The sequence below is a fragment of the Capricornis sumatraensis genome, chromosome 20 (assembly GCF_032405125.1).
Source record: "Capricornis sumatraensis isolate serow.1 chromosome 20, serow.2, whole genome shotgun sequence".
Taxonomy (NCBI): Eukaryota; Metazoa; Chordata; class Mammalia; order Artiodactyla; family Bovidae; genus Capricornis; species Capricornis sumatraensis.
The window spans coordinates 57458291-57477888 of NC_091088.1; the positions used below are offsets into that span (position 1 = coordinate 57458291).

Consider the following 19598-nt stretch of genomic DNA (forward strand, 5'->3'; position numbering starts at 1 on the left):
TCTGAAACCAAAAAAAGTCATGAAAACTAGTTGAGGTGATAGAAGTGTTAGCTGACAGTAAGATGATTATCATATTGCAATACATTAATGCATCAAATCAACATATGTTGTTGTACCTTAAAATTACACGTCAATTAACCGGTTAAAAAGGAATAAGAATTATATGGTGTGATTTCTTAATTGGAAGACGAATAACTTTTTCAAAATACAAGTAATATTTCAATTCCCTAACGATGTAAGAAAACCAAAGCAAAGAAAAGCGGAGCATTTTTCTGCTTCTGTTTCATGTCCCATTCAATGGTTGCATCTCATTTTCTTGGCCAAGGTTGAATACAGGGCCAGGTAGTAAAGAAGATGGTTCATTATAGCTCAGCCCCTTTTACGATCTCTATTTTTCCTTCACACATACCACGCCTTTACAATTATTTGCCATTTACTTTTCCATACATATTTCCAATTTCTGTCAGGAAACAACGAGGGGAAAAAAAAAAAGCCAAGTTCTACAAGCGCCCGACGGCTTACACATACTCCACCTACTAATTCCAAAGTAAAATTGCAGACAGGTGGGAAGCTCAGCGGCAGAGAGCGTTCTGGGACGTGTAGTCTCGGAGGCGTCCTGTGATTCGGAACTTCCGCTCCCGGAAAGCGCGAAGGAGTTATTCGCTGTCCTGGGGAAATAAAAAGGCATAATCCAGCGCTGTGTGTGTCTGGTGGAGGGCAAAAACACGAACCTCGCTGCTTTCCTGGATTCTGGGGAATTCGATTCAGGCCTGCGAGGTCGGAAACGTCACTTCTGGCCAGGGGGCGGGGCAGTAGCTCCTGCCCTTCTCGGGGATCCTGGGAAATAGTCCAGGAGCTGCGAATAGTTGGAGGTATTTCCGCTTTAGGAGGTTGCGATTGCGGCCTTCGGTTCTCACAGGTAGGTGAGTGATTCCCTGGGAGCCTGCCGTCTCTTTTATCTTTTCTGACCCGGTCCTGGGATCAGCTGGACTGGGTCTTCGGTAGCAGGGCAGAACAGCCGCGACTTGCGACAGAGGGCGGGATGGAAGGGCGAGGGCGGCCGCTTGCCTTCTTATTACCGGCTGGATTTCTCTGCGTTTGGGGGGGTTCACAAGTCCTGGGGTTGTAGGCGGACTGAAATCGACAGTTTGACTGTCTCCTGGTCTCTTTGCTGTCCAGTCCGCCTCCTCCAGCACCTTCCACATCGTTAGTTACTTCCTAGCGAGGTAACATTGGACGAGAATTTAGTCTTTCTGTTCCTTGGATTCCTTTTCTGTAAAAAGGGATACTAAGACTATAAGGCAGGTACTGAAAGGTTGTTGTTGAATGCCCGCAAAGACGCCGGGATTCTTGGCCCCCGGAGGAGAAGAATTCAATCCGGGGCCAGAGACGAGACTTGATCGCTCAGAGCTTTTGTGTAATAAAGTTTTATTAAAGTATACAGGAGATAGAGAAAGCTTCTGACATAAGCATCAGAAGGGGGCAGAAAGAGTACCCCCCTGCTAGTCTTCAGCTGGGTGTTATATAGTCACTAACAGTCTGTTAATGAAAGAAAGGAATGTCTTAAAACTCAGAATGGCACCAGGCCCCTCACCCATAAGATGCATTTTGGGATAATCTTGGCACCAAATGGTTCATCCTGGGCCATAACATGATTAACTTGAATCTTGAAGAAGGGCAGATCACCCTACAAATAATTTCATTTAGAGGAACAATATCTGAGTATAACATACTGGTTTGTCAAGTAGGTTCTGAGCCAAAAGGCGGAATGGACTTGGAAACAGAGTTTGGGGTAAATGCATAGTACATTAGCATAGCTTAAGACAAACATTTCCATAAGAAAAAGGCATTGGTTATCTCTAGGTTTGAGAATAGTGTTGGAGAAGACTCTTGAGAGTGCCTTGGACTGCAAGGAGATCCAACCTGTCCATTCTGAAGGAGATCAACCCTGGGATTTCTGTGGAAGGAATGATGCTAAAGCTGAAGCTCCAGTACTTTGGCCACCTCATGCGAAGAGTTGACTTATTGGAAAAGACTCTGATGCTGGGAGGGATTGGGGGCAGGAGGAGAAGGGGATGACAGAGGATGAGATGGCTGGATGGCATCACGGACTCCATGGACGTGAGTCTGAGTGAACTCCGGGAGATGGTGATGGACAGGGAGGCCTGACATGCTGCGATTCATGGGGTCTCAAAGAGTCGGACACGACTGAGCAACTGAACTGAACTGAACTGAACTGAACTTCAGGTGAAACCAGGTGTCATTATGGCAACACAGTATTTTAAGAGAAACCTTTTAAATTTGTATAGAGAAGGAAAAAAATATCTCTAGTTTGTTGCCTCCTGTCGCTTAAGAGAGAGAAAAATATCCGACACTTGCAGGCTATTTCCTCTGTTTGGAGACCCCTGGCCTTCCTGCCTGTTACCCTCTCAGTACTCACTTGCCTTTCGTAGATAGAAAGCAGTCTATCGAAATAGTCAACCATTAGGAAACTGGCTGCAGAGGAGACTTTTGGAATCAATTTGTTCAGGTAGGTTGAAATTTTATTGGAGAGGATTTGAAAGCAGGGTTAGTGAGTTTGGCCATCTTTGTAAAAATTTGAAAGCATTCTCATTTAATCTTATTTTAAATATTATTTAAAGCTTGTGTACTGATTATAGAAGAAATGTACATTCATTGTAGAGAATTCAGAAAATGTAGAGCTATGACATAGTCAAAACCATTAAGAATTACCCATGTAGATACGTATGTTAAAACTTATAGGATGTGTATGACGTATATAGGACACAGACCTATAAGATATAGACGATTATCAACATTTAAGTGCATTTCTGTTTAGCAGCTTTTCTATAAGTATTTATCTATATTATATATAATTGTTATCAGATTATTCATATCCTTAACTCTTAATTCTGGAAATTTCCAGACAACTTGCCAGGCTCTCTGTCCCTGAAATTGTCCAGGCAAGAATACCAGAGTGGGTTGCCTTTCCCTTCTCCAGGGGATCTTTCCGACCCAGGGATAGAAGCTGGGTCTCTCTCATTGCTGGCAGATTCTTTACCATCTGAGCCACCGGGGAAGCCCCACAAAGTGTAATATAATGACTCCTGTGTAACAGTCATCCTGCTTCAGTTCTTGCTGATCTTGTTGCATCGCTCTCTCCCATGCACAGGTTTTTCCCATTGAGTATTTTAAAGCAAACCCAGATGTTGAGTCAATAGAAGTTAAACATTAATTATTATACCGAGACTATATTAGTTTGCTAAAACTTGTTCCGTCGTTCAGTTGGGTCCGACTCTTTGCAACCCCATGTACTGCAACATGCCACATCACTGACAGGTCACTGAATGTAAGAGGCACCTGAAATGACAGATCCATGTATTATTTGTAAAAGTGGGAAGAAAATTCAAGATGGACTACTGAGTTGCAGCAGGGGGCGATATATCATAAAAACAAGTAAGCTGCAGTTAAAGATCATGACATGGTTAGATGAAAATAAATGTTAGTGTATCTGAAGTACAGTGCCTCAGTTCAGTCGCTCAGTCATGTCCGACTCTTTGCAACCCCATGGACTGCAGCATGCCAGGCTTCCCTGTCCATCACCAACTCCCAGAGCTTGCTCAGACTCATGTCTATCCAGTCGGTGATGCCATCAACCACCTTATTCTTTGTTGTCCCCCTCTCCTCCTGCCATCAGTCTTTTCCAGTGAGTTAGCTCTTTGCATCAGATGGCCAAAGTATTGGAGCTTCAGCTTCTACTGGTACAAAATATCACAGCCTGGCTGGCAAGACAACAAAAACTGGAGCTAGGAGTCTGTCAGCAGATTTGGTGTCTTCTGAGGCCTGTCTCCGTGGCTTGCAGATGGCTGCCTTCTTGTCATGTCCTCACAAGGTCTTCCCTTTGTGTGTGCGCATGCCCCTACTATCCCTGTTTATGTCCAATTTCTTCATAGAAGGATACTAGTCAGATTGATTGAGGGCCCACCCTAATGACCTCATTTTAACTTAATCACCCCTTTAAATGCCTTGTCTGCCAATGCAGTCACATTCTGAGGTTCTGGTGATTAGGACTTCTATGTGTGAGTATAGGGGTGGGACTCAGAATTCAGTCCATAGGTATTAACAGCAACTCTAAGATTTTTCACACTTGGCCACTAAGAGAATGTTTTTTATATAAGAAAGTTAGAAAGAGTTGGAATTATGAAAGGAAAATGATAAATTTCCTGTGCTGCTTTGGAATTGCACTTGCCATGGGCATGTAACTCTCAGTTTCATCTTTTTCTCCTGTTAGGCTACAGGGACCTCTGATTCATGGACCTGGGCCTATTCTTTTTGGAGAGTCCAGCACAGGGTCGGCATAGAGGAGTTATTTAGTGAGTAAGTGTGATGCAAACAGTCGCCCAGAGGGGCTATAGCCTGGAATTAGAGAACAAAGTAGAAAGGCAGTCTATAGCCATATGCCTTGTCTGGTGCCTCACTTTCCTTTGGCGAGCTGTAGAATTCACCAACTTTTTCCAGGCATTCAGAGTTTGATGTATCATCAACTCTCTTGCCTTCTGGGATGGCCCACACTCTGTGAAGTGTGTTTCTCTCTAAGTAAATCCACTTTTTACCTTAAAAAAAAAAAGTTGATGTATCATCGTGCCTAATATTGTCATGCTGTAAGACAGATTTCCTTGGAAGCAAATAAATTTGTTTAAAAAATGGAAGCATAGTTAATTTACAATATTGTTAGTTTCGAGCTTTCCGGATAACTCAGTTGGTAAAGAATCCACCTGCAATGCAGGGGACCCTGGTTTAATTCCTGGGTCGGGAAGATCTGCTGGAGAAGGGATAGGCTGCCCACTCTAGTATTCTTGGACTTCCCTTTTGGCCCAGCTGGTAAAGAATCCACTTGCAATGTGGGAGACCTGGTGTTTGATCCCTGGGTTGGGAAGATCCCCTGGAGAAGGGAAAGGGTACCCACTCCAGTAGAGTCGGACCCAACTGAGCGACTTTTACTTTCATGTTAATTTCAGGTATGCAGCATGGTGATTCAGTTATTTATATATATGTGCATATATGTATATATATATATATTCGGTACATATGTATATATACTCTTTTCTGATTCTTTTCCCTAAAGGTTATTATAAAATATTGAGTATAGTTCCCTATGCTGTACAGTGAGTCCTTGTTGATTATCTGTTTTGTGTATAGAACTGTGTATATTTTAATCCCAAACTCCTAATTTGTCCCTCTGCCTTCCCCTGGTAACCATAAGTTTGTTGTCAAATCGATGTTAGTGTTCCGTTTTTTTGTTGGTTATGTCAGGATCGTGATGGGGATGCTGAGAAGAGCTAACATTTGTTGGGCACCTCTTCTGTTTCAGTGAATTTCCAGTGCTCTGTGTGCAATAATTATTATTGTCATTTTTAAAATGAATAAACAGTCGAAGAAGTTGAATAAATGACCTGGTGACCCAGCAAGGGGCAGAGCCAGAGTCAAACCTCAGCAGCTGTCTTTCAAACCTCCTTGTTCCAGCACTCTGTGACCAGCACAGCTTGCTTAACTTCTCTGTGCCTCGGTTTTCTCACATCAGGTAACCACAGAATTAAAGTTTTGGGGGCTTCCCTAGTGGCTCAGATGGTAAAGAATATACCTTCAATGCAAGAGACCTGGGTTCGATCCTTGGGTCAGGAAGATCCTCTGGAGAAGGAAATGGTACCCCACTCCGGTATTCTTGCCTGGAAAATTCCATGGATGGGGGAGCCTGGCAGGCTACAGCTGAGGGGGGCACAAAGAGTTGGACACGTGATGATTAAAAGAAATATGATGTGGAAAGTGCTTGAAATGGTGCTTGGCACGTAACGCATCCTATATGTGTTACAGACTACAGCTGTACTTTTTTTCTATTACAGAAGAGTGTGCAGAGTGAAAAATGCCGTGAGTTCTTAAAAGTGCAAGAATATTTTAGGGTTTTCTTTTCTCCCCCATTTTATTTTTTTACTGCTTCAATTTGACCATACAGTTGAGCAAAAATGAATCGTTTCCATAATAACCTTTGTTGAAACTGATAACTAACAGAATTGGTTGTCTTTTGAACTTAGTCAGTTCCTGGGGGCGGAAAAGGCAATGGCACCCCACTCTAGTACTCTTGCCTGGAAAATCCCATGGACGGAGCAGCCTGGTAGGCCACAGTCCATGGGGTCACTAAGAATAGGACACGACTGAGTGACTTCACTTTCATTTTTCACCTTCATGCATTGGAGAAGGAAATGGCAACCCACTCCAGTGTTCTTGCCTGGAGAATCTCAGGGATGGGGGGAGCCTGGTGGGCTGCAGTTTCTGTGGAGTCACACAGAGTCGGACATGACTGAAGCGATTTTGCAGCAGCAGCAGCAGTTCCTAGGAATAATCATATGGTCTCTATTGCTTTAAAAAGGCCTGAGTCTGCACCATTCACTATGGTAGCCATTGGTCACATGAGACTTTTGTTCTTCAGATGTGGCTGGTGCCAAATGAGACGTGCTGTTAAGTGTAGGACACACAACAGATTTCAAACACTGAAAAAGAATGTAAAATATCTCTGTTGCAGGTTGAAGTAATATTTTGGGTATGTTGCAGTAAATATATTGTTAAAGGCCACTTCTTTTTACATTTTTCAACGTGTCTGCTAGAAACATTTAAATTACCCATGTAACTTGCATTATGTTTCAGCTAGGCACCACTGGTGTAAACGGAAGCCTCCATTTTTCCTCTGAGGATTTGCCTCCCAGGGCATTTACAAATTACTCTTACCTCTTTAGAACTTCAAGGGCGTCTTACAACAGAGAGAAGCAGGAGGCTAGTCATCAGGAGGCCTGAGTGCCAGTTCTAGCCCTGCCTTGGGCTTCCTGGCTATTAGGCATTTCAGATAACACTCTGAGGGGCAGAATAGAATACCGCAGTGGTTCCCAAACTTGCGCCATATTAGATTCACCTAAGGAAGTTGGTAAAAACTGTAAAGACCCAGTCCTTTTACCATTTCAATGAGTCTGGGCTTCTGTGGGTTTGTTTTTTGTTTATTGAGTTTTTTTTTTTTTTTTTTTTACAGTATTGTTTCTGTTTTATGTTTTGGCTTTTTGCCTGTGAGGCATGTGGAATCTCCCTGACCAGAGATTGAACCCACACCCCCTGCAGTGGAAGGCAAAATCTTAATCATTGGACCACCAGGGAGGTCCCTGGACTAATGTGTTCTTTTTTAGCTTTCTGGATGATTGTGATGGTGTTCCAATCACGTCCTATTCACCTTATTTAGGAAGGCGGAATCCCTGTCCTAAACAATATGAGATATCTGCGCCAGGCAGATGAGGTTGGCAGCAGTTTATCACATACAGCCATACAAGGCCATGCATGGTTGCACTTGGGTCTAGAAGGAAGCAGCAGTGTCTCTGGGAGGCAGGCTCTGTATTAAACAGGGGGTAGGATGGCAACCCACTCCAGTGTTCTTGCCTGGAGAATCCCAGGGATGAGGGAGCCTGGCGGGCCACCATCTGTGGGGTCACACAGAGTCGGACACGACTGAAGCGACTTAGCAGCAGCAGCAGCAGCAGCAGGGTAACCCTTGGTTCTGGCAGGAGGATGTGGTTGGCTTGCTTGAACAATTTTGAAGCTGGCACAGAGGCGAAACCTGTTAGGTTGAGAACTAGGTGGGCTACATCTGATCATTTGATGGGGTGAACTGTGTCAGGTCTTCATTTATAAAGGTGATTGAATGACAGCATGGGGAGGTTACCAAGAAAGAAGGTTTTCTGTACTTATCGTTTCCCCCAAAAAGAGACACAGCATGCCACCCAGGGCCATACAAGGCCTGTCACACAGGAGTCACGGAGCAGAGCAAGAGGACTCTGTCTTTATGACTATAGTGGTGGGAAGTAAATAGTGGTGACATACCTCTTTGGGGCACTAAGAACGGGCGAGCAGGGGGCGGTGGTTGGGCAGGTTATCTTACATTGACTAAAAAGTTTGTTTGCATTTTTTCCATAACATGTTATGGACCCTTGTGACCCTCACATGCCTTGGAAAGCTGGCTTGTGGGGAATGTGTTACTAACTGTGGTTGACAGTCTGGCCCTGTGATTCAACAGACTGAGGAAGAAGTCAGGAATCACAGATGTTAAATAGCTAGAATCTAAAAACATGGTTAAGGGATGGGACTTCTTGGCAGTCCAGTGGTTAGGACTCTGCACTTCCACTGCAGGGGACACGTGTTTGATCCCTGGTTGGGGAACTCAGATTCCACATGCCATGTAGTGCTGGCAAATAAATAAATTAGTTAATTAATGAATTAAAATAAAACATGGTTAAGGGAATCTCCTGGCAGTTCAGTCTTTAGGCCCAGCACTTTCATTTCAGGGGCCCAGGTTCGATCCCTAGTTGGGGAACTAAGATCCCGCAAGCCACAAGGTACAACCAATAAATGAATAAATAAAAACATGGTTAACCCACAGGCGAACTAGGTGGATGGGGAGTCTTCCCCAGGGAAAAGCTCATGTCTGGGGAGAGCAGAGGAACTAAGAGTTAGGCCTTCTGGGCTCTGTGAGGCTCAAAGGTGTCAGGGTAGAACTGGGAATTTTAGGCCTTACAATAGAGCTGACCGGAGCTTGGAAACCAGTGTACCTTGATCACGGTTACCACTCCGTGTCATATTACCTGGGGTTCATTTCCTGGTGCAGTGTCCTGCCTGGACAATGAAATCACAGGCTGGGGTGCTAGGAGAGGGGTAAGAATGCAGATGTTAGCAACCGTCCTCCACAGTTTCTGATTTAATTAGTTGTGAATAAGTTCTGAGCATTAAAAAAATTAAAAAAATACAGCTTTTAAAAGTTGCTTTCCGTTTAAAGTCTGACCATTTTTTTTAAACTCCCCTGTGAGTTTGATGTGCTATTAGGTTAGGCTCTCGGTGAAAATCTTGACTCTTCTGTTGGTCACTGGTTAATCATAACCAAGTTAGTTCCTGATTTAAGATCAGACCTTGGGACTAAGTAGTAGGATGTTGGAGATGCCAGTATTCAAATACCAGTGGTCTGATTCCAAAGCCTCCACCCCTCCTGACTCTGTTCTCACCTCCTTCAAGCAGATCCTCTGACTTCAGAGTCCTTTTCCAGTTTCCATGTCTGTCTTCTGTCCCCAGCTCTCAAGCTCTCATTTCTCTTTCCATGAGACCTCAGACTCCCATCTGTGTATTTTTTTTTTTTATTTTTCCCTTAGAAGCAACAGAGGTACAAGATCTAGAAGATTAGCTCCTTTGTGAGAGTGGATTCAGGTTCCTCCCCTGCCTCTTGACCTCACCGAGCCTCGGCTTCCTCATCTGTTACGTGGGAACAACAATCGTGACCATCATCATTTACTGAGAACTTTCTAAAATGCCAGGTACAGTGCTAAGGGCATTTAGCTCATTCATCCCTCACAGTAACCCTAGGACTGACATTCTCTTCTTTTTTTCTCTCCTGTTGTAGCTGAGGAGAGGCACAGAGGCGGAGGTGATCAGACCAGGGTCACACCGCTTGTACGACACTAGATTCTTCACAGGTGTGTGGGAGGTACCTAGTGGAGCAATGTGTGCCACGTGCTTCTCAAGGTCCTTGGCACATACTCAGTGCTTGTGCAGTGTTAAACATCGCCATTTGTATTGTTTTTGTCATGACTATGATTAGCTTGTTAATTAAAATGGCATACTGATTAACTTACTGTTAAATAATAGGGTTCTGTTAATTTTTCTTCAGCTCAGTGATATGAGTTTTTTTAAGGCCCTACCCTTGGTGGCTTAGAGGTTAAAACATCCGCCTGGAATGCAGGAGACCAGGGTTCGATCCCTGGGTCAGGAAGATCCCCTGGAGAAGGAAAATGGCAACCCACTCCAGTACTCTTGCCTGGAGAATCCCATGGAGGGAGGAGCCTGGTAGGCTACAGTCCATGAGGTCACAAAGAGTCGGACACGACTGAGCGACTTCACTTCACTTCACTGTTAGCAAAGTCAAATTAGCAAGGTCTTATATCTGAAAAAGTGGTCATTTGTAGTGTCATGAAAAATTTGACACTACGACTATGAAAGTAGAATAGTGGTTACCAGGGGCCAAGGGGATGGGCAGTGGAGAGTTAAGTGTTTGATGAGTACAGAGTTTCAGTTCCTGGTGGTGGAGAAGTTCTAGAGAGAGAGAGTGGTGGTGATTCACAATATGAACGCACCTAATGAACTCAGCACCCTAAAAAAATGGTTCAAATATAAAGTTTTATATGATACATATCTTACACAGGGAAAAAATCATCAATTTAATCTTAAATATTACTGCAAAGGCATCAAATTAAGTATGATAAACCAGGCAAGAATAACATGTCAGGGGCTAAAGGTGATTTTCATATGACAAAGCAACTGGATCTGAAAGATCCAGTGATAGAAACTATTTATGAAGACAGGTTTTTCGTTACTGAACATGACCTGCTTTCTGCTGCTACTGAGAAATAAGGTGCCTTGGAAGTGTTCTTTGAGCTTTCCGCCTACTCATTTAATTCTGACAGCAATCCTGAGCATTGTTTTGTTTTTATACTCCAGGTTTAATTAAAATTAAAAGTATAAGTTCTATTCACATGGTGAAATGTTACGTTAGCCTGTGCATCTTGCCACATAAGTTGTACTGAAATTGTGAAGACAATTTGATTATTTTAGCAAAGACAGTAGCTGTACGAGATAGACATTGTTAATCCCTCCATTTTCTGCTGTGCTGTGGGTTCAATCCCTGGGTGGGGAATATCCCCCGAAGAAGAAAATGGCAACCCACTCCAGTATTCTTGCCTGGGAAATCCCATAGACAAAGGAGTGTGGTGGGCTGCATTCCATGGGTTCTCAAAAGAGTCAGACACAACTTAGCAACTGAATAATAACAACATGGGTCAGTGACATCCTTGACCAGACTTTGACAGTTTTTTTCCTTCTTCTCCCATCAGGCCTTCCTAAGACTCAGCAATTCCCCAGAAGGAGGAGGACAGAATGTCCAAGTTCAAGGTGAGTTGGGCTTGCCCTTCTAGGCATTCAGTTGTCGCCTCATTTCTCAGCGATTAAACACATCCTGTTTCTCTTTCTCAGGAAGCCCTGAAGTAAACAGTTAAAGTGAACAGTAGACATCTGAGAACCTCTTCCAAGAAGAGTGCCAAATGATCACTGATTTTTAATTTTAATATAGTTTCATTTTTGTTGTTTTATCACTTTTTTGTAATTTCACATATCAGAGTAGAATAGAAGATGTTACAATAATGCTGTATGCAAGTGATTCTTAGTCATGAGCGATTGTGCCCTCAGGCCACGTCTGGAAACATTTTTGCTGTCGTGACTTGGGGGATGTCACTGATACAGTACATGAGAGCCAGGGGCGCTGCTAAACACCCTGCAGTGGACGCAGCAGCCCCCTCCAACAAGGAATCATCTGGCCTTGAATGTCAGCAGTGCCGAGGATGTGAAACCATACTGTCCCCAGTGCTGTGCAAGAACAGTAGCCAAATGTGGGTAAAAATATGTGTAATCAGTTCAGTTCAGTCACTCAGTCGTGTCTGACTCTTTGCGACCCCATGAACTGCAGCACGCCAGGCCTCCCTGTCCATCACCATGCTCAAAAAACCGAAGCTTGAAATCTGTAATAGGAATTTTACAGAATCTGAATATAAAACCCCAATTGGAGTATGTGCAAAGAATATTAACAGGTGGGACTTACCTGGAGGTCCAGTGTTAAATATTGTATGCTTCCACTATAGAGGGGTGTGGCTTCAGTCGCTGGTTGGGGTACTAAGATCCCACGTGCCATGTGGTACAGCCAAGGTAATTAAAAAATATCTATATATTGGCTATGTCCTGCCTGCCATGGGACATACACAGTAGGATTTGCTCCAGGACCTTGCTTCAGACAAGGAAGCTACTCCTCTATGAATCCATTGATACCTCTGTTGCTGAAAAAAAATAAAATTTAAAAAAAAGAATATTAACAGGCCAAGTTCTGAAGAAGAAAAATAAAAACACCTAGTAAATATGTGAAAATATGATAAGCTTATTAATGATCAAATAAGTACAGATAATCAAGTTCTTTTACTGATAAGTTTGCTTAGGATTTAAAAATATGGTTATATTCAAAGTGCGGGATATGGAGAATTGGGGCTACTTATGTGAGAGTTGGACTGTGAAGAAAACTGAGCACTGAAGAATTGATGCTTTTGAACTGTGGTGTTGGAGAAGACTCTTGAGAGTCCCTTGGACTGCAAGGAGATTCAACCAGTCCATTCTGAAGGAGATCAGCCCTGGGATTTCTTTGGAAGGAATGATGCTAAAGCTGAAACTGCAGTACTTTGGCCACCTCATGCGAAGAGCTGACTCATTGGAAAAGACTCTGATGCTGGGAGGGATTGGGAGCAGGAGGAGAAGGGGACAACAGAGGATGAGATGGCTGGATGGCATCACCGACTCGATGGACTTGAGTTTGAGTGAACTCCGGGAGTTGGTGACGGACAGGGAGGTCTGGCGTGCTGCGATTCATGGGGTCACAAAATATTGGACACAACTGAGCGACTGAACTGAACTGATATACTCTTGGAGGAGGATACAGTAAGAGAAGAGTTGAGAAGAAAATCTGCTGTTGTACGTAATAATTTTGAAGCTGCCTATTCTTTGACATGGTAATTTTTCACTGTTTGGAACTTATCCTAAAGAAATAATCGGAAGGGAAGCAAAAAAATCTATATAAAAAGTTGTCCTTTTTAGCATTTATTATGAAAAGGAAAATATATACAATATAAATGCGTTATTGGGGACGTTTAATTATGTTACAGTAAAATTGACTCTGGTCTCTCAGCACCTGGAACCACTTTGTACACATCCTGCCCACTTTTCTCAGTTGTTACCCTTCCTCCAGGGAGAATCAGGAGTGTGATTGATGTTGTAGGAGGCAGTGACCTTCAACGATGTGGCCGTGATCTTCACAGAGGAGGAGATGGGGCTGCTGGACTTGGCCCAGAGGAAGCTGTACCAGGAGGTGATGCTGGAGAACTTCCGGAACCTGCTCTCAGTGGGTGAGGATGGGTGCCCTCTGTGACTGAACAGAGACCCCCTGCAATATTTATGTGCCCTTGAACAGGCAGAGCTTCGGAGCTCTTGAACCGAATTTCGGTTTTCTAATCAGCATGAGATGCAGAGATCGCAGGGCTTTTTGTTTGTCAGTTTGTTTTAATATTTGTTTATTTATGGCCGCATCAGGTCTTAGTTGAGGCACACGGGATCTTGTTGCTTCATGCAGGATCTTTCATTGAAGTGCACGCTCTCTAGCTGCAGTGCATTGGCTTAGTTGCCCCATGGCATGTGGGAACTTAGTTCCTTGACCAGGGACTGAACCTGCATCCCCTGCATTGGAAGGCAGATTCATAACCACTGGCCCACCAGGGAAGTCCCACAGAAATAGCATTTTTCTTTCTCTGCTGACCACTGTGTTTGTAAACATACTATAAATTGTCCGCATGATTGCTCTACCTTTTTGGCTTTTCAAATTGTAATCATCTCCAATTAGTGGGTCATTCTTTAAGGAATTGAAATAAAATAGGGTAGAAAATATCACAGCACTTGGCAGGCACTCTGCGATGTGATAAAAACTATGGCCTGTTGGCGAGAATAGTGTGAGAAATGATGAAAAGGGTGCAATGAAAATAATGTCTTCCAGTAATGTATACTTAGTCTACATATCCTGGAGGCTTCTCCAGTGGCTCAGTGGTAAAGAATCCACCTGCAATGCAGGAGATATGGGTTCGATCCTTGGTCGGGAAGATCTCCTGGAGAAGGAAATGGCAACCTACTGCAGTATTCTTGCCTGGAAAGTCCCATGGACAGAGGAACCTGGTGGGCTACAGTCTATGTGATCTCAAGAGTTGGACATGACTTAGCAACTAAACAACAACAGCAATGACTATACATCCTCGGTTTTGCATAAAATATATTTCTGCCAATGGGTCAAAATTGAAAGCTTGGAAAAAACTGATTTTGATGTCAGTGTTGATATAGTGTAAACCACAATTTTTCATAATTTGGGCTTCTGATACATTCATTTTAAATGTTTGTCCTTGCCTTTTTGCAGGGCATCAATCCTTCACACCAGATGTTCCATCCCAATTACAGAGAGAAGAAAAGCTGCAAATGATGAAGACAGCAGCCCAGAGATGTTGTTCCTCGGGTGAGAGTCCTATGACTCTGAGTCTGTCCTCCTTCTCGTCGCCTCTCCAGCTGTGGCCCTGGTCCAAGTCAGAGTGTAGTCTGGATTACTGCCACAGTCTTTGTAATGCTCTCTCTTCTGCTTTGCTTTTTCACAATCAATTCTCCACTCCAAGTGATTCTTTTAAATCCAAACATTGTCATTTCTCTGCTCAGATCTCTCATTCAGAATAAAATCCCAGTATAGAAAGTGGCTTGTGATGTCCCCTATGCCCATCAGTTTTATAGTCTATTTTCAGAAACAACTTTTTCACAGGGCAGGGATAACATAAGGGTCTAAATATTGACTCCTAAATGAAAAAGGAAAATCTTTACCCATACAGGAAAAGGGTATAAGAATTTCAGAAACAGTCCATCTGTATGCCCCATGGCCATCTTTATTCCCTATGTTTTTTTTTGTTTTGTTTTGTTTTTGCCGTGTGTGGCTTCTGGGATCTTAGTTCCCTGACCAAGGATCCAACCTGGGCCCTTGGCAATGAGAGCGCAGTGTCCTAACAGTTAGACTACCAGGAAATTCCCTGATTTTGTGATCATCGTGATTTTCTGTCAGCAGCGTTCACTTAGATTAGCTCTGCATCTAGTGAAGCCTTTCAGCTTCCCAGCTGTTTCCACTTCCTTTCTTGTGATGAGTAAGTTACTTGCAAAAGCTCTTTCACTTTTGTAACATGGCTCAAACTGTCACAGAGACATCAAACTAGGATTTATTTATCCATCCAGCATGTACTTCTGAAACCCTGACCATATCAGACAGAGTTCTGGGAGTGGTGATAAACATGCGAACAGTACAGAATGCTTGTCCCTGTGGGTATTACATTCAAGCAGGAGAAGACATAAAACGAGAAAGATCAAGGACTTTTTGTGCCCTATACTATGTATATAGTATGTCAGATGGGAATATGTGCTATGTAAAAACAAGATAATGTATGGCTAATGGAGATTTCCAGGAATGTGGAATAAAGGGAGAATTTAGTATATGATACTGTTTGGTAATAAAAGAGGCATCACCGATAAGGCATTATTTGAAAAGACACCTCTAAAGAAGTTAGTAGCAAGCTATATGACTAATTGGTGGAACAGAGTTCCAAGGAGAATGTAACTCTTCCTGTCCAATACTGACTTTTAAAATCTGTATTCCACCCTATTTATTTATTCCTTGCAAGGTCTTACTCTGTTTTAAAGATTAGGTTATCTTTTAATTTTTCAGTCTTTTTTTCCCCCCATGGAAGTTGTAGGAATTTTATTGATGTGAAGTTTTAGAATAGTGTATGTTATTATAGTAAACTTCTCTGCATATTGTCTTCCTGAAGGATATTTCCCAGCAGGAGACAAAAGACCAGTCTCTCTGCTTATACTCTGAACTTTAGGCCCTTAGGTAATATATTATTTTCTCCTAAACATCTATCTTTCCAACCTACCAGGGCCTCCAAAGCTCCTTCCGATGGAGTAAACTTCTAATAAAGCAAAAGTTTTCAACACTGCTTGGGAATGTCTTCTGATAATCTGTTAGTAAGGGTCTTACATGAGCTTTTGAGCATTTCGATCAGATGTGCAATTATGTGAAAGCTGTTTATTAAACACTTGTTGCAACAGAGAAAGTAAGGCTTTGAGTAACATGCAGCCTCATCTTGGTAAACATTCCCTAGGAGGTATTTTTCTTGCTGTATAGCTACTAGATCTCTATATTTCACCTATGAAACTTATTATGATTCTAAATGGATCCCGCGAATGTGTAGTGAAAGGGAGCCTGGTGGAACACCTCTTGGTGTCTGGAGGTATGCAAATGATACATGATGCTGAAGAAAAATAGAAGTTTTTCATGTCCCCATAAGGCCTTAGGGTGTGGGCCTAAGTTTATAACCTTGGCGTTTCTGAGCAAAGCACTCATATGCCCCATCTTTTAATTTTCTTTATCCTCTTAGGAAATCAGAATCTAAATGGCATAGAGACTCTTCAGGAAGTTGGATTAAGGTATCTGCCACACGAAGAATTTTTCTGCTCAAAAATCTGGCTACAGGTTACAGAGGAATTAACCAGGTGTCGAGATTCCATGGGAATTATTCAAGGAATTGGCTCTCAATTGGAAAAACAAAGTGACACACTCTATAAAGATGAATTCAGTAAAGACTTCAGTCAGAGTTCACATCTTCAAGTTCAGCGCAGAGACTACACTGGAGGAAAACCTTATAAAGGGGTGGAGTGTGGGGAGGGTTTCATATGGGGCTCTCACCTTCAAATGAACCAGACAGCCTCCACAGGAGAGAAGCCCTATAAATGTGAAAAATGTGAAAACACCTTCCGTCGGTTTTCAAGTCTTCAAGCCCATCAGAGAGTCCACAGTAGAGCAAAACTGAACAATCATGATACGACACATAAAGGTTTTAGTCAGAGGTCATATCTTCATCAACATCAAAGAGTCCCCGCTGGAGAGAATCCACACAGATTAGAGGAGTGTAGGAGGAACATCAGAAAAAGCTCACATTTTCAGGCTCCTCTAATAGCCCACCCATTGGAGAAACCCTATAAATGTGAGGAATGTGGGCTGGGCTACAGTAAGCGCTCCTATCTCCATGTCCATCAGAGAGTTCACACGGAAAAGAAACCTTATCAATGTGAAGAGTGTGGGAAGGGCTTCATTTGGCATTCACGCCTGCAGGCTCATCAGCGAATCCACACTGGGGAGAAACCTTACAAATGTGATGCATGTGGCAGGGGCTTCAGTTATAGCTCACACCTGAACATCCATTGTAGAATCCACACAGGTGAGAAACCATATAAGTGTGAGGAGTGTGGGAAAGGCTTCAGTGTGGGTTCCCACCTCCAAGCCCATCAGATAAGCCACACAGGAGAGAAACCTTACAAATGTGAGGAGTGTGGGAAGGGCTTCTGCCGGGCCTCAAATCTTCTGGACCATCAGAGAGGCCATAGTGGTGAGAAACCCTATCAATGTGATGCATGCGGAAAGGGCTTTAGTCGTAGCTCAGATTTTAACATTCATTTTAGAGTTCATACAGGAGAGAAACCATATAAATGTGAGGAGTGTGGGAAAGGTTTCAGTCAGGCCTCGAATCTTCTGGCCCATCAGAGAAGCCACACTGGAGAAAAACCATACAAATGTGGTACATGTGGGAAGGGCTTCAGCCGGAGTTCAGATCTTAACGTTCATTGTCGAATCCACACAGGAGAGAAGCCCTATAAATGTGAAAAATGTGGGAAGGCCTTCAGTCAGTTCTCAAGCCTTCAAGTGCATCAGAGAGTCCACACTGGTGAGAAACCGTATCAGTGTGCAGAGTGTGGGAAAGGCTTCAGTGTGGGCTCACAGCTGCAGGCCCATCAGAGGTGCCATACTGGAGAGAAACCCTACCAGTGTGAGGAATGTGGGAAAGGCTTCTGTCGGGCCTCAAATTTTCTGGCTCATCGTGGAGTCCACACAGGAGAGAAACCGTACCGATGTGATGTGTGTGGTAAGCGCTTTAGACAGAGATCATACCTTCAAGCCCACCAGAGGGTTCACACTGGAGAGAAACCATATAAGTGTGAGGAGTGTGGTAAGGTCTTCAGTTGGAGCTCATACCTCCAGGCCCATCAGAGAGTCCACACAGGGGAAAAACCATATAAATGTGAAGAGTGTGGGAAAGGCTTCAGTTGGAGCTCCAGTCTTACAATTCATCAGCGAATCCATGCTGGGGATGAGGGTGACAAGGACTTTGCCTCATCAGAGAATACACACAGCAAAGAATCTCTATGAAATTGCATGTGTTAATACCTCACATGCATGCTGAAATGGTCCTGTCATAGAAAACAAAACATTCATTTCCTCCAGAACTCGCAAACTGTCATGGTGGTTGGGTGACCACACAGCAGAGAAGCCTCATGAGTGTGGAGACAGAGAGCTTCATTCAGAACCTTGACATTTAGCAGAAACTACATGGATGAGAGGCATGGGAAGGATGGGCCCGATCTGGAGGGAACCAAAAGTACTAGGACAGAAATGCCCAAATCTCTTCCACTAGAATAGAAGTTCCCGGAAGGCATGGGCTTTGTTTACAGCAAGTCCACTCTGCCTTTTCAATGCCTACCACACTGCAGGTGTCCAGGAATGTTAAATGAGTTAAAGGGAGAACAGTCACTTGAAATTTTTATTCAGTTCCTCTCTAAAATTTTCTAAAAACTTGTAAACAGAGGAATTCTCCAAGGCTTGGAGGATTAGATTAGACACTTGGGGTCATCTTCCAAACCCTGCAGGTCTTGTGAACTAGTGCTTATCAAACTGAAGGTCATAACCCATTAGTGGGTCCAGAATCACCAGGTTGTGTGTGGCCAGCAATTTTGTATGCTAACAGTTCCTTATTGAGATGTAATTTGCATGCAAGCAACATGCATAAATCTCAAGTTTACAGCTTCATGAATTTTGACAAATGTATCTACTTGTGTAATCATCACCAAAATCAGTATATACCACATTTCTATTAAACCTAAATGTTTTCTTGTGTACCATTCTTGTCAGTTCCACCTCCAGAGGCAGCAAGTATGATTTCTATATGGTGTATTAACTAGATCTGTCTGACAATATTTGTGTATCAACACAGGTTTTCTTTATTTTGGTAAATACTTAGGAGTGGGATTGTTGGGTTGTAAGAGTATGTCTAACTTTGTGAAAAACAGGTGTTTCTAAAGTGGATATGCCATTTTGCACTTCCACCACCAGTGCATATCAGGGTTTTATTTTTTAGCATTTCAGTAGTTTTATAGTGGTTTCTCATGTTGGTCTTAATTTACATTTCCCTAATGACTAAGTTGAGCATCTTTATACATGAATGTTTGATAACCATAGACCTATTTTCTTTGGTGAACATGTTTTCTTGTTCTTGACTTTTGAGTTCTTTATATGTTCTGGACACTTGTCCTTTGTCAGTTATGTGTTTTGCAGATATTTTGTCACAGTGTATGGTTTTTGTTTTTGCCCCATTAGTATTTTTCGCAGAGTATTTTAAGTTTTTTAAATTTTTGATGAAGTTCAGTTTTTGTCTTCTGTGATTGTGCTTTGGGTTTCAGATATAAGAACTCTGCCTAATTTAATGTCACGAAGGTTTTTCTGCCCCCACTTTTTTTTCCTACTCTCAAAGCTGCACAGTTTCAGGTTTTACATTTAGTCTCTGATCCGTTTGAATTAACATTTATTTATTTGGCCGTGCCAAGTCTTATTGGTGGCATGTGGGATCTTTGCTCTTGCGGCATGCAGAATCTTTAGTTACAGGCTTCTGGGATCTAGTTCCTGGACCACAGATCAAACCCAGGCCCCCTGCAGTGGAAGCCGGAATATTAGCCACTGAACTACTATGAAA

At 42.9% G+C, this 19598-nt stretch overlaps 1 protein-coding gene across 1 annotated transcript; it reads left to right on the forward strand.

The window, feature by feature from the left end:
- The first annotated feature begins 855 nt into the window (after window positions 1-855).
- Window positions 856-18518, forward strand: LOC138095897 (zinc finger protein 45-like). The gene is made up of 7 exons (XM_068991846.1): window positions 856-919; window positions 9231-9392; window positions 9479-9551; window positions 10965-11022; window positions 12944-13070; window positions 14123-14218; window positions 16176-18518. The coding sequence occupies exons 4-7, from the start codon at window positions 11008-11010 to the stop codon at window positions 17999-18001; spliced, it is 2064 nt and encodes a 687-aa protein (XP_068847947.1). The 5' UTR covers window positions 856-919; window positions 9231-9392; window positions 9479-9551; window positions 10965-11007; the 3' UTR covers window positions 18002-18518.
- Window positions 18519-19598: the final 1080 nt, after the last annotated feature.

Coding starts and splice junctions, on each gene's coding strand:
- LOC138095897 (XM_068991846.1), top strand. Junction 13,071..14,122: donor CCGGAACCTGCTCTCAGTGG/GTGAGGATGGGT, acceptor GCCTTTTTGCAG/GGCATCAATCCTTCACACCA. Junction 14,219..16,175: donor CCAGAGATGTTGTTCCTCGG/GTGAGAGTCCTA, acceptor TTATCCTCTTAG/GAAATCAGAATCTAAATGGC.